Below are 12,692 nucleotides of genomic sequence, written 5' to 3'. Positions count from 1 at the left end.
GTCCTGCGTGCTCCCTCTGCGCTTCCTGCTTTGGGTCCTGATAAGGGGGTGCGAGGGGGTGGGGGTGGGGGGAAGCCTCAATGTGACCCGGCTGCGAGGGGAAGATTTTTTCTCCCTTTTCTATTTTATTATATTTTTTATTTTCCCGCATGCGTTAATGCTACGAAGGGGAGAGTGGTCCGGAGGTACGTTTTGAAGTGCTTGCAGGGGAAGCACTCCCAGTACTTGGTCTAGTTAACGTGTTTCTCATGATAGCAAAGAAAGGACTGCATTTAGGAGATGACTAAATAATGGGGGAGGCAAGTAAAAATGAGTAGAATATAAAGGAGAGGAAAATGAAGGTGAATGAGAGTGTGGGAAGACAGGCACTGTGCAGCTTGGGTTTTTGGGTTTCTCTCCTGTAATTCTCCCCCATACCCTCCTCATACACCCCCCTGCCCCATCCTATCTTTTCATAGTATGTAGGAGACTAACAGCAAACATAACCCAGCCCATAAACAGATGCCCACCCCTCTTCAAGCCTGTCTGTGGCCAGCAGGGAAATGTCCTTTGTGTAAAAGCCCCCAAGTTTTAAGCGTTTATTATCCACCCTGTCTCAAATACAAAGTGTAAAAGTTGCCTGATACATTCTAGTGTTACTTCCCTGTTTTATTTCAGAGGACAAAATGTTCTGGTGTAGCATACCTTCGGTCACTTTCAGGATGGGAGTAGTTTACAATATAACCTACATTAGATTACGCATGGTGTGTGCGTTCCATTTCCTCTGAAAATAGCCAAAGCCTTAGAACGATGAAGTGACTCATGTGGTTATGATCTTCCGTGTCTTGAGAGCATCGAGGTAGCCATGGGTCTGCGTGCTGGGGATGTGGGGCTGTGGTGCGAGGGGTTCCATGGCTGTCCAGGAACCGGGCAGAGCTCCTTGTAGAGGACTTCACAGTTTAAAATCTTGCCAGGGCAGAAGAAGGTAAGCACGACATTCATTATCAAAATAAGGAAAACAAACCGATTGCAGTCACTGTGTGTGCAGTATCACAGTTATTCCCTAGTATTTTGTCAGAAATTAAAAGGTTACCACTGGAGTACTATATCCGTATCTCCAGCTCTGGCACCACTTATTACTGCAATGGTATTTCAATATTAAGTGATCTCAGAGATATTTCATCTTTCATTTTGAATCCTGAATTTGAATCAGCATTAAGATGTCAGGGCTGCAAGATAAGGCATAACAAACTAAGTAGACAGCTGAAGGGCTCCTGGTGAAGGTGCTGCTGAGAAGGGTATCTCGGGCCGTTCACTGTAACCTTGTTTACAGGGACATTGCAATTGCAACCTGAATTTCAGAGAACGGCTGCCTGGACTGATGCCTGTGTGGCTGAAACCCGTCGCAAGTGTCTTTTGCACTCTAAATGTTCTCCTCTGCCTTCCTTGTATACTCGCAAAAACTTTTCTGGAAGGTTAGGATGATTTTCTGATAGGAAAATGAAGACATTTTCCTAAGATGAATGCTGCTCTTTTAACTCGGGTACATTAGCAGCAAAGTATTCATGAGGTTTTGGTTTTTTTTCCCCTTTATCTGGTTCTCTGATGTGTCAGTATCAGTTGTTACACCCACCTTTGTAACTCACCTATATGGCTTTGATTTATTATATGTAAGTCTTGGTGGTTCCAAGCGTATTTTGCAGCACATGAAGTCGGTTCAAGTCAAAATGTAAAAAGATGCTTATTGCAACAAAGAACAGTTTTGTAGTGATCTGCTAATTTTTGTGTTTTCTTTTTTCCTAAAGCTGTTTGAAGAAAATCGCATGTGTTTATTAGTGAGGGGGTGCTAAATGCCAGCATCCACATTGATGAAGGAAAAAAATGCTGTTGAAATGCTTTGGAATAATAAATAGGATATGTAATGGTCAACCACAAGATAAAAATTTTACACAGTGTTTTTATGGCTCTAAATTGGCTGCATTGTAAACCAAGCTCGCTACTCGATTAAGTCATCAGAGTTTTCAATTATTTAAGATTATCTAATATAGCCTTCATCACCCATATCAGAAAATTATACATCAGGTTGTAATTCCTTCTTGTTGGTAGGTGAGGGCTTTGTTGTGGATGGGAGGGTTTAATTTTGGCTTATCAGGACAAATATTACAAAGCATGCATGCAGAAAAATGATATGGAAATAGCCCCAGCCCTACGAAATGAGGATAGTTACAGCACTGAAATGTACCTAATACAATTTGAGATCCACTCACTAAGAAACCTTGACAGTATCTGCCTCGCAGGTACCATGCGTTTGGAAATACTATATCTCCATTTAAATGCAGATCTCCAGTTTTCTCCAGGGGGCAGTTGGCAAACCTTTCGATTGAACCACCAGCACTAGAAAAACTAACCGAAGGTTTACCCGCGAACAAGAGAGCCTTTCAAGCCTGCCTTTCTCAAAGAATGATTGTCAGATTTCCCAATATTGCATTTTGATGTTGATTCTGAATAATTCTGGATGCCTTTTCCAAAGTCCCGGGAAAGGAGTAGTGCCTTTTACTCAAGGTAGGCCGACATCTGTGCACTTGTTTAGCATTGAGGCATTGAAGAGAGATAAATGTTACAAACAAGCTCTTTGTTTTCAAGTGAGTGTTGTGTTTGCATGTGAATTTTGTGAAATGGACAGAGCAGTGTTGCTTTGATTTTGACCTAGATTCCTCCTGATTATTCCTATACAGCTAGTACCTGCTTATTTCCCACTGTGAAAATAGGAGAACAACTGTTGATGCTATCTAGCTGGGGCTGCATGGGCAATAGGCATGCACATCCAGTATCTCCCCTCCTTCTCCTCGGCTTCATTAGTAATGGATAAAAAGGGTGCTGGACTCCAAAGAGGGTGCAATCCAGTATTTCCTCTCTGGTGAATTTTTCTTTCTTTGACGTTTTAATTCAAAGGAAGACAGCAAAAAAACCCAAACAAACAAAAAGGTGGATGAGTGTATTTGTTTCTGTTTCCAGATTGAGCACAAAAATGGTGCACACTTGCAGGGCTGAAGAGGGCTTTTCTTTAGTTGAAGCAAGTCTTGGATCCACCTTATTCCGTATTTGCTTGGAACTCAATGCCCCTAGGTGTCAGTCCTCCTTAGGGAGGCTTGTCCCATCCAGTCCGCTTTTCTCTATTGTTTGCCAGCTGTCTAGCTTGGGGTGTAACCCAAAACAATAAATACCCAGGACATAGGGAATGGGAGCTTCCATTCCCTATGCTGCTACCAGGCAGCACAAACTGCCTGGTGCAGGGGAAAAAAAAGGTCCTGACCTTTTCTGTGCCTGGTGTCATGTGCTCTGGTCTCCTCATCGTGGACAAGGGTGCTGCCCAAGGATGCTGCACAGGGATGCTGCCCTTGTCCCTGTGCCAGAGTCATGAGGTTGTGGAGATACCCATATTATGCTCACCAGTTAATGGCATATAACCCATCAGCCTCAGTACCCTGGAGAAAACAAGCACTTCAGCCTCTGCATGGAATTCAGGCAGATCTGCGAAGTCCAGTCTTACGTGCACCCAGGTTTTATGGCAGAGAGATGCCATTCAGCTTAATTGTTATTCCCATAAACATCTGCAGGTTTCTGTTTCTAGTGGAAACTACAGCTGGGTAGACTTCTTAAAGGAATGTTTTGCATATTGAGGTTGAAAGGAAAGTCGAGCCTGATACATTAACTTATCATCTGTGTCATTCTCTTGACATCAGTTGGATTACTACAAGCGTATACGACGAGATTAGGTGCGAGATCTTCACACACACATGCTTTTGTTAGCATGTTGATCAGTGGAGATGTTACTTCTCTGAAAACCTTGTTATAAGTCAAGCATAGGCAAGCACAAACCTGTGCATGCATATACAAGTTGAGCAGAGCCTATCCTTTATAATACAGGTTGTTTTTTTTTCCTTTAATATCTGAGCAAGATCTCTTCTAACTCAACCATTAGGGGAAAGAAAATGGAACTTTCCTCAAACAGCTTTTCTGTTGGGGAATCTAGTGGCAGTTGCTTTGAAGCATGTGTAATTGATTATCATACATTTATTTTAAAAAGGAGACATAACAAGGAATCTAACATGATGTTTTGGAATATATCTTCTCCCCACAATGTTCTTGAGGGAAATTTAAGGTTGCAGGCATCATTTCATGCCCTGTATGTTTTTGAACATAAATCAAAGAAATTGTCGGAGAGTTATAGATGTTCATAGCAACTGTAGCTATAATAAACACATGCAGTATATATTTTCCAAGCTATTTTGTATGGGTAAAAAGCTGAAGCTGGCTTTTTATATGAACAATTCAACTTAATCACTGAAAATTTATTTCCCAGTTAGGGTGGATTACCAGCATAGCATGAAGTCGTACACCTTCTTTTAAGTTCATCTGGTGATGAAGCCTTGGTTAAAATTGGGAAAGTATTTAAATTGGATCTAGATGCCTTGAATGAATTATACCAAACATCAAATTTATTGTGATACCTCCATGGCGATATTTACATTTGTATTATCGCCTATATTGGTTTAAAAGTATGCTGAATACTTTTAAGAGAGCAAATGAAAGACAAGAGCAGTATGAAAACCCAAACAATTTTAATTGTACACATAGCACAAAATGTAATCATAGTAAATACAACAGGAAGGAGAATCTTGAACGATCAGGTCGTGCAGAGCTGCTAATGGGAGCAACAAGCAGCTTAAGTCACACAGATTTCCTGATGATCATATTAGTCTTGATTTAAAGCCTTAATAGATGCAAAAGGAGAAGTGACTTTTGTGGAGGAATTTCAATGAGGATAACGTAGCCACTCAGTATGTGAGGATGAGGAAGGTATTCCATACGTTGACGAGGATCAAAATGCCTTAAAGTGCTAAAAAGAAAATCGAGTAGTAGTCACAGTTAATATGTATGTGGATAGACTGGGGATAGGACATATTCAGCATCTGTGCAGAGCTCAGGCCGGTGTAGATGAACGGATTTTGGGGCTTAATATTTAAGCAAAATCCTAAGGTTCTGCTGAATAAAACGGGTAGGATGTGCTTCTTGGAGCCTGACTTTGCAGGTGCTTTTGGGTGTAGCTCTCATTATTCTGCATGCTCCTATTGGGTTCAGAGATTGGTAATTAAAAGCCATTACTGCTTATTGAAAATTTTGAGACTAGCTAAAAAGTGTGACTTTTAAAAGTGTCACTGGCTTCTGTTTTATTGTGGTTACCTTCAGTCATTCTTCTTTTATTACAAGAGCCAGAAATCTCTTTTTAGGAGAGAAATATGGACTGTCATTACTTGACTCCTAGAAACAGGTTTTTAAAATGTACAACAGAGATGGATGCTTAAACTGAGAATTTGCTGCTTTACTTGTTAGTAGTTTTAGCCTGAAATGACTTCCTCTTGATGATGTCTTTGAATTTTAAGACCTGCATGAATTAATTAAACTTGAAACAACTGGTGGACCTCAGGAAGGCAGGGCATGGCCCATCATGGGCATCAGTACTAGTTTAGACTTCAGAAGAGTAGGCAGTGGGCTTGGTTTCCGACGGCCACCCTGGGGATGGGTGGAGAAGGGGTGGAGATTTATAGCTTCTGACATACTTTGGATCAACTTCCTCTTAATTTCTCACCTAGGTCTTGCTCCACATCCTCTCCAAACATTTTCTGGGGGTCTCTCTTTAGTAGTCAGACTACTTTATCCTGTCCTCTGAAGGCTGGAAAATGGACCTTGAATTGTTAGTATGCTCCCTGCTGGATACAGTGCTGTGAAAACAAAATCCAATGACAAAATCGGAAAGGAAAAAAAAGGGAAGACAGAGTGTGGGAGGCTGAGGTATAGCTGGGAAAACTGGGAGGAGGGATTTGGCAATTCCTGTGTGTCCTGTGGTCAGAATCTATGTATATGGTCACAAAGGAGGTAGCTGAAGGAGCTGTGTCCCTGCATCCATATTGACCCAGCAGTGATGGGTAGAACATGATAATAAAGGAGAAGTAAGGAGAAGTAGAGTCTACTGTGGCGTGGACATCCTCCAGCACTTGACAAGTGCCAGTTCGGCTGTGTAGGTAGGACTGCTGAATACGGTCAGATTACTGCTCTCATGCAGCATTCCGAAGTCTCATCCTTTCTATGCAGACACTTGAAAGAGCTTGTTTCACTCTGTGCTGAATTTCTAACAGAAAAAAAACCCTCTCCTGTCATACTACATTTGAAAGAGATGACCTGGACAAGGGTTGAGAATGTGGTGTGTGGAGTCCAGATGGCAGGCTGGGCACTGGCACCCCAGGAGCAGGCAGCCCAAGGTTATAGCCCTTCGATGCCACAGCTGGGACCTGGATGCACAATTTCAGGTTTTAGCCCTTTACCTTTCTCTGACATGCAATCCCTGTCTTTCAGCACAGACAGTGCTTTTGCAATCGGCGTTAAAGGTGATGGTGCTAGTTAAGGCACGGAAAGGTGAGATGATGTCACAGAGGTGACGCAGGCAGTCAAGTGAGCCCAGCCTCTTAGCCAGCATTTCAGTTCCCTGCCTTGCACTGTCTCTCTGGGGAGACGATCAAGATTAATCCTGCTGGTGCCACCACACACTTTCATTTCTCCTATATGACACAGTCCAGGGGTGGATAGGATTCTGCTCCTAAAGGAGAGGTGCATGTGGGTGGAAGTGCATGCTGAATTGGTATGGTTACCCTGCTATAAATGATGCCTTTTATTTTTAATGTTTTACTAATCAGATTTTGCTTGTTCTTACTTTTTATCAAAGGGAGGTGAGGCCCTGAACTGAGTGTCTCTGAAAACTGGGCCACAAACCCTTAAACTTGTTCGTGCTTGTGAGTGAGCTCACGCGTGCGTGTACAATGTGCAAACGCACACTAGGATGTTGTGTATCCACAGGATCTCAATTATTTTTCTGTTTGAATCATAGAGCATGCTGTCTTGATGTACTGTCAGTTTTGGTTTCTGTCCTTTGAAATAAATATAATATTAAAGAAATAACACGCAATATGCTAGTAGCTAGAATAGTCATAGTGCCTGAGGGGAAAAGAGGGTCATGAATAATCTGTTTTACAAATGCCCAGGAAAAAAAACCCGTAACTCCTCCTAAGCATACTCTGTAATTGTGCACTTTGAGAATGGACTCTTCTGAGGTTTGCTGGTTATCCAGGAGAGAGAAGTAGGTCCCGTTTGGAAAGCAGTATTCAAGCTCTACAGTCACCCTCTGGCCGTTTGCTGGGGGAATGCATGGTCCCAGTTACTCTTTGGAGAATCGCCTTGGGCTAAATGGTGAAACAACTAAATCTGAATTAATTATTGATATTTCCTTAACATCAACTATGAGGATGTGTTTGGAGCATTGCTTCCCGGTTTAGGAGTTGGAATAGCTCTAGCAGATGTATTCTTTTGAAATGTTGCTTTTCTGGTCTTATTAGTTTACTTGGACAGCAGTAAGAAACCGCAGAAGCGGATGCAGGTTCTGCCCATCCCTGGCAGGCTCTGGATATATATAAAACATATATATAACAAATAACATTATATGTTTGGTGTATATATATATGGAACATATAGGTATTTGGAGTCACACTGGGATTTTGGTCAGAATACCAAACTTTGCTGGATTTGGGATGTTGTGCTCCACGATTTTAGTCCAAGGGGGGAACAATACTAAAGGCTCTGGATAAGATAGTAAATGAAAGAAGCAGCCCCCTCCCACTCCCCAAATATTTTGACTTGTACTCTGTATCAGAAAAAAAAAACAACAACACTGAGAAGTGTGTGACTGATGCAAGGCAGGCTCGGGATGAATTTAGGATAAACAGGATGCCTGTTGCACTTAATTTAGCAATTCTAAGGCAGAAAATGCTTTTGAGCGCAGCTAACAGCTTCTCATCTGCAAATGCCACAATCAAGGCAAAGCAAAATATATTGTGGTGAATTCTGCAGCTCACAGTCATGACACAGTCAAAACCTCCTATTACAGTGAGGGAGACTTCTGCCTGTATTCTGCCTGCCTGGGATGCAGGGATTTCAGAGCAGCGTTAATAAAAGCGATACAGTAAATAATACAGCTTCAAAAAGTCCTGTAGGACACACAGCAAACGGCAGTGATTGGAACTGGGTGAAGTTGTCAAAGGTTGCTTTGCTCTCCAGAGCCTGGCAGTAGCTCCACGCTGAAATGTGATGCCATTGGTTTTCAGCAAAGGTTTCTTTTCTGCAGGGCTGCAAACAGAGATCAGCTGCTACTGTGTATATACACAACTAGGGAGCAAATCAAGCAGCACGTTTAAGCAGCCTTTTTAACCCTGAGACTTTCCAAGATTCCTTCTTCACGCAGGAAGTTTCCTTTATATTGTCAGCTGTAGCACTTTGCTTATGTAATGAGATCAGAGCTAGGATCACTGCTGCACAGTAGAAAGACTTCCTTAAGACATTTGTCCTTGAAACTGCACCAAACTCTTGGAAGAACCCAGAACCTGTAAGTATGTATGATATAGGCAACAATAGCATGGTGCAAAGCTGCAATCAACCATTATAAAGTATCTGATTAGCAGGGTAGGAGGGATTTTCTTTCCTTTTTTTCCTCAGATGTTATGTTACATTCATTTTCAGTTTGCTCTAAGGAAGCAAATCAATTCGGGCTTCTGATACAGTGACTTTGCAGTAGATGAGCTAGTAGTAATATGTTTGATTTAACTATTTGTTGCTGTCATATAGCTTGTGGGACGATTATTGTAGCCATCAAACTATAGAGAACTTTTCTTATGTTTTTAGGCATTTTAAAGGATTTTGGCGGGGGGGGGGGGGTGTCCATCTTACAAATAAGTTTTTGCTTTGCTTTCTGATTTTGGCAACCCCACCCTACACCAAACTATAAATAACAGGGCAAATGGAATTAGTGCATATTGTTCTTAGGAAGCAATAAAATATATTTGTTTGCAGGTTTAATTTAGTCATTAACAACATCGCACCGTTTGGGGTGGGTTTTGCCTTAATTGGATTCTACTCAAGGCTGTCTGGTTTGTGTTTTACTATCTTGTCTGTGTCTGTTTAAGTTACTTTGCCGGGACTGCAGTCTGGTTAAACCTGTATTTAAGCACCATTTATATTCTGAGCACATTTCTGATAAAATAAGTATTTGAGATTTACATATATATATGTATGTGTGTGTGTGTATACATATATATATATATTAAGCCTTCAACTGTATAGTTTTACTTGCAGTGAGCGCCAGAGAAGGCACAACATGGATGAATGTCATAGACCATATAACCTAAGTCTTCTGTGCATTAAGCCTGATCAGAATGTGCCCACTTCTGTGACTGCAACTAATAAAAGCCTTGAGCTCCCTTTCAATAAATATTTCATACACAACGATACTTCTGTTTATCAGATTAATTTCTCCCAGGTTAGCCTGATTGATAGCTGGATTGTGGTTTCTTAAGAGCTTTCTCCATGAAACCCCACTGAAGAGCTGCATTCCATTTAACCAGTGAATGTAAAAACTGGTAACCATGGATTCAGCCACCACTAACTGTCGAGAGCAATGACTTGTTGTAAACAATACAAATGAGCCAGGATAGCAGAAGCAACCAGACATGAAATGATTTTAATAGAAATTACGGTAAAGGTCATGTGATACTGTATTGGCTTGGATTCAGTGTTAAAGGGAAAGTATTTCAGTTTTCCAGGTTTGAGTTAAACTGCACATCTCCACTGGCTTCTTCGCATTAGTGTGGGACCCCCAGAAGGGAAAATGAAGCAGTTCTTTGGAAATGCCTCTGCCTAATTGTATGTTGTGATTTAGGCCCTGATCCTGAGAATGTGGGAATAGCTCTAATCAGTGGGGATTATTCACGTACTTAAAATCAAGTGTGTCTGTAGGATCAAGGCCGTTCTAGATAAGTTAGCAAGGAAAAAATATATATATTCTAAGGAAATAATAACTTGTCACTAAAGATAAATAGTGGAAATGCAAAGTTTCACTAGTTGTGGGTTTGGTTGGAGGTTTTTTTATTTCTTGTTTCGATAACATGAAAACAAGTTATATTTATGCCTTCGTTTTTGAATGTTACAACTTTCATTTCTCACCCACCATTCCTCAAATCCTCTTCCTAATTTATAGCCTCTCTTTTGGAGAACTGGTAAACCATGGTGTCAGCTATTATAATATAGCATGATGATAGGCACATGCAGATCGCATGAGCAGTCGTGTGTCCTATCTCAGGAATTTCCATCCCTACAAAATCTTTGCTGACTCCCAGCTGTCACATGGCTGTCACTCACAAATTCTAACCATAACCAAATCCTCCTCCCTGGGCATGCGCTCACCAAACCTCTCTAGCACACATAGATGAGGCACAAATGTCCCTGCTTAAGCACTTTCTTTTCATAACCGGGCCTCTCTCCCAAGCCTGCTTGCATTCCACTGATATCTCTCCCTTCATATGTTCCTGGGTGCTACTTCCCTGCTGTGCCTGTGCTTTGTAAAGAGGAACCTGGGGTAGGAATGGTCAGCAAGAAAGGCAAACAAAAATAACTTCATGCGTTGTTTAATATAACTATTAACTATTTAATATAACTATTCAAATCATTGCCAATCTAAACTCCCATAGCTCCCTAAACCTTTTCAAAATAATTAACCCTTTCTGTTCTGTAGAAAGCACTGTCACCTTGCAACATACTGACTTACCGTTTTGTGTATTTACTTGTCATGACATATATATTATTTGGAAAGCATAGATTATAAGAGTTCTAGATTGGAACTTTGGTTCTTTCTATATTTCTAGGTTATTTATGTATTTCACAGATGTCACATGCATACTATGCTGTTTTATCAGTAATTATGGTTTGTATATTTTTCATCCAGAAGTATTTCAAATAGTTTCTTACCAATCTGTTACAGCTCTGAGCAGTGTCTGTCGAGCACAAGTTGCAACTAAAATGCATAGATAGATGCAGGACAAATCCTGCTTTCCCTATTCTGATGAGCTGCACCGCCAGACGGAGGGGGCGATTGCTTGTGTGAGTTGGGAAGGTAGGATTTAGCTTGTACATAGATTAACAGCAGGCAAAAATAGGCTGACTTCTACTGAAAACAAATTCTTTTGAGAAGTAAAACAAAAGCCCTCAAACAGGAATATTTAAAAGAAAATACAAGCCAAGCTGCAAAATATTTTCTGTTGCTTGTCTGTGTCAGTGTTACAAGTGGATCAGACCTGTAAGTATATTAACACTTTACCAAAAGGGAAGAGGTGGCTGGACAGAACAGATACCACCTTGACTTTGCGTATTTATTCTGGGATGAATCCAGAACTGAAAGTAAAATGCAGGTGAAAGCACAGTGAGACTCGAGGCCAGTATCCAAGTCAATTGGAGAAACTGCATTGGTCTCCTTAGCATTGAGATCATTGGGAAGCATTAGTAATTCCTACACTCTTTGAAAACGAGTTGGGGGACATTCGAGTCATTATGCCTGGCAGAAGAAAACAGGTTTCACTCTGGAGGGATAATGCAGTGTTCAGGAAGGAAGGAGTGCACTGTGGTCCCTTGGACTTCGCTGGCATGGGGCAGTGGGTAGTTTTCCTTTGCTCACAGCATCTTTTGCATTTCAAGGTATGTGACACATGTGCTTACTTGCATACTTTTCTGTGTTAAACATCAAATACTGATTTTGTAATGCAAACCTTGCAAGAGTTAGTGGGTGAGCTGCCGGAGCTCTTTGCCCATCTGCAGATAGGAAGGACTGGGAGGCCCTTTGTTTCTCTCGCATTTGATAAGGTGCTGGTTGATGGGCAGTAGCAGGAGACTTAGACCAGAATTCCCATTTGAAGCACAGCTCTGGGAAGATGTATTTGAATCCCCAAAATGGAGACCTCAGCGTTTTGCCTGTAGAGAAATCTCTGTGTGGGCAGTCAGGCAAATGTTGCAGTGCCTACTTGAGGACAGCAGAAATATCTACCATTAAGATAATAATACTAATAGTAATAATAATAATAGTAATAATTAAAGATCTCTTCCTTATAAACACAGTAATATAGAATAATGACAAAAAGTTGTATTTTATGATTGACATTCAAATCTACTGCTTTCATGATCAACATTAAAATCTACTACTTTTATGCAAAGACAACTTTTGCAATTAGATGTTTTTTGTACATGAAAATACCATATTGGCAGTCCTATCAACTAAATTCAAGTGGTGAAAGAACATGCACTTTATTCTTTAAAAAACAAAACAGTCTTGAGATGGGCGTACCACAGGTAGAGAATAGGGTAAACCGGTATCCACGTCTTCTCACACTTCATGGCTGGGACACTCAACAGCACTGCAGGTAAGTAAGAAATAAATGGGTAGCTTTTGTTGGGTGGACTCCTGGCTACCAGGAATTGAACCAAAACTACTTAATTTCATGGAGCATGGCAAACTAGTTGGTCACTGAATGACAGGATCTTGTTCTTTAAATTATTAACTCTGTATAAACTTTGCAGTGTTTTATGTATTTCTTGTCCTTTCTAGTTTTACCTCTATGCTGGTGTGGGCAAGTGAAGTTTTCTTTGAGGACTCTTATACTCATTTTGTCTTTTGATCATTTCCAAATGTACTTCTTCTCATGGGCTATTGAAGACCCATGATTTATGGTTTATAATGTTCTCCAGGTCAGCAAAACTGTCAGAGGGTCTAAAGACAAGAGTGTGAT

At 40.9% G+C, this 12,692-nt stretch overlaps 1 protein-coding gene across 21 annotated transcripts in view; it reads left to right on the top strand.

Moving 5' to 3' along the window:
- The window catches only part of ESRRG (estrogen related receptor gamma), a 402,731-nt gene that overhangs the window by 20,875 nt on the left and 369,164 nt on the right, over window positions 1–12,692 (top strand). The window contains exon 2 of one of the 21 annotated variants that reach the window (XM_062606061.1): window positions 10,898–11,029. The exons of 17 other annotated variants lie outside the window; for them this stretch is intronic. In XM_062606061.1, coding sequence (XP_062462045.1) covers window positions 10,948–11,029 — 82 coding nt within the window. In that variant the 5' untranslated portion in view covers window positions 10,898–10,947. Of the gene's footprint in view, window positions 1–7,855; window positions 8,471–10,897; window positions 11,030–12,692 lie in introns of those variants that run through there. 3 more of the 21 variants (XM_062606057.1, XM_062606060.1, XM_062606063.1) reach the window with 3 other exon arrangements.

This window comes from Pezoporus occidentalis, unplaced genomic scaffold, assembly GCF_034315485.1.
Source record: "Pezoporus occidentalis ecotype Australia unplaced genomic scaffold, CSIRO_AGI_Poc_V1 ctg93, whole genome shotgun sequence".
Taxonomy (NCBI): Eukaryota; Metazoa; Chordata; class Aves; order Psittaciformes; family Psittacidae; genus Pezoporus; species Pezoporus occidentalis.
This window is presented reverse-complemented; position numbering and strand designations above follow the sequence as displayed.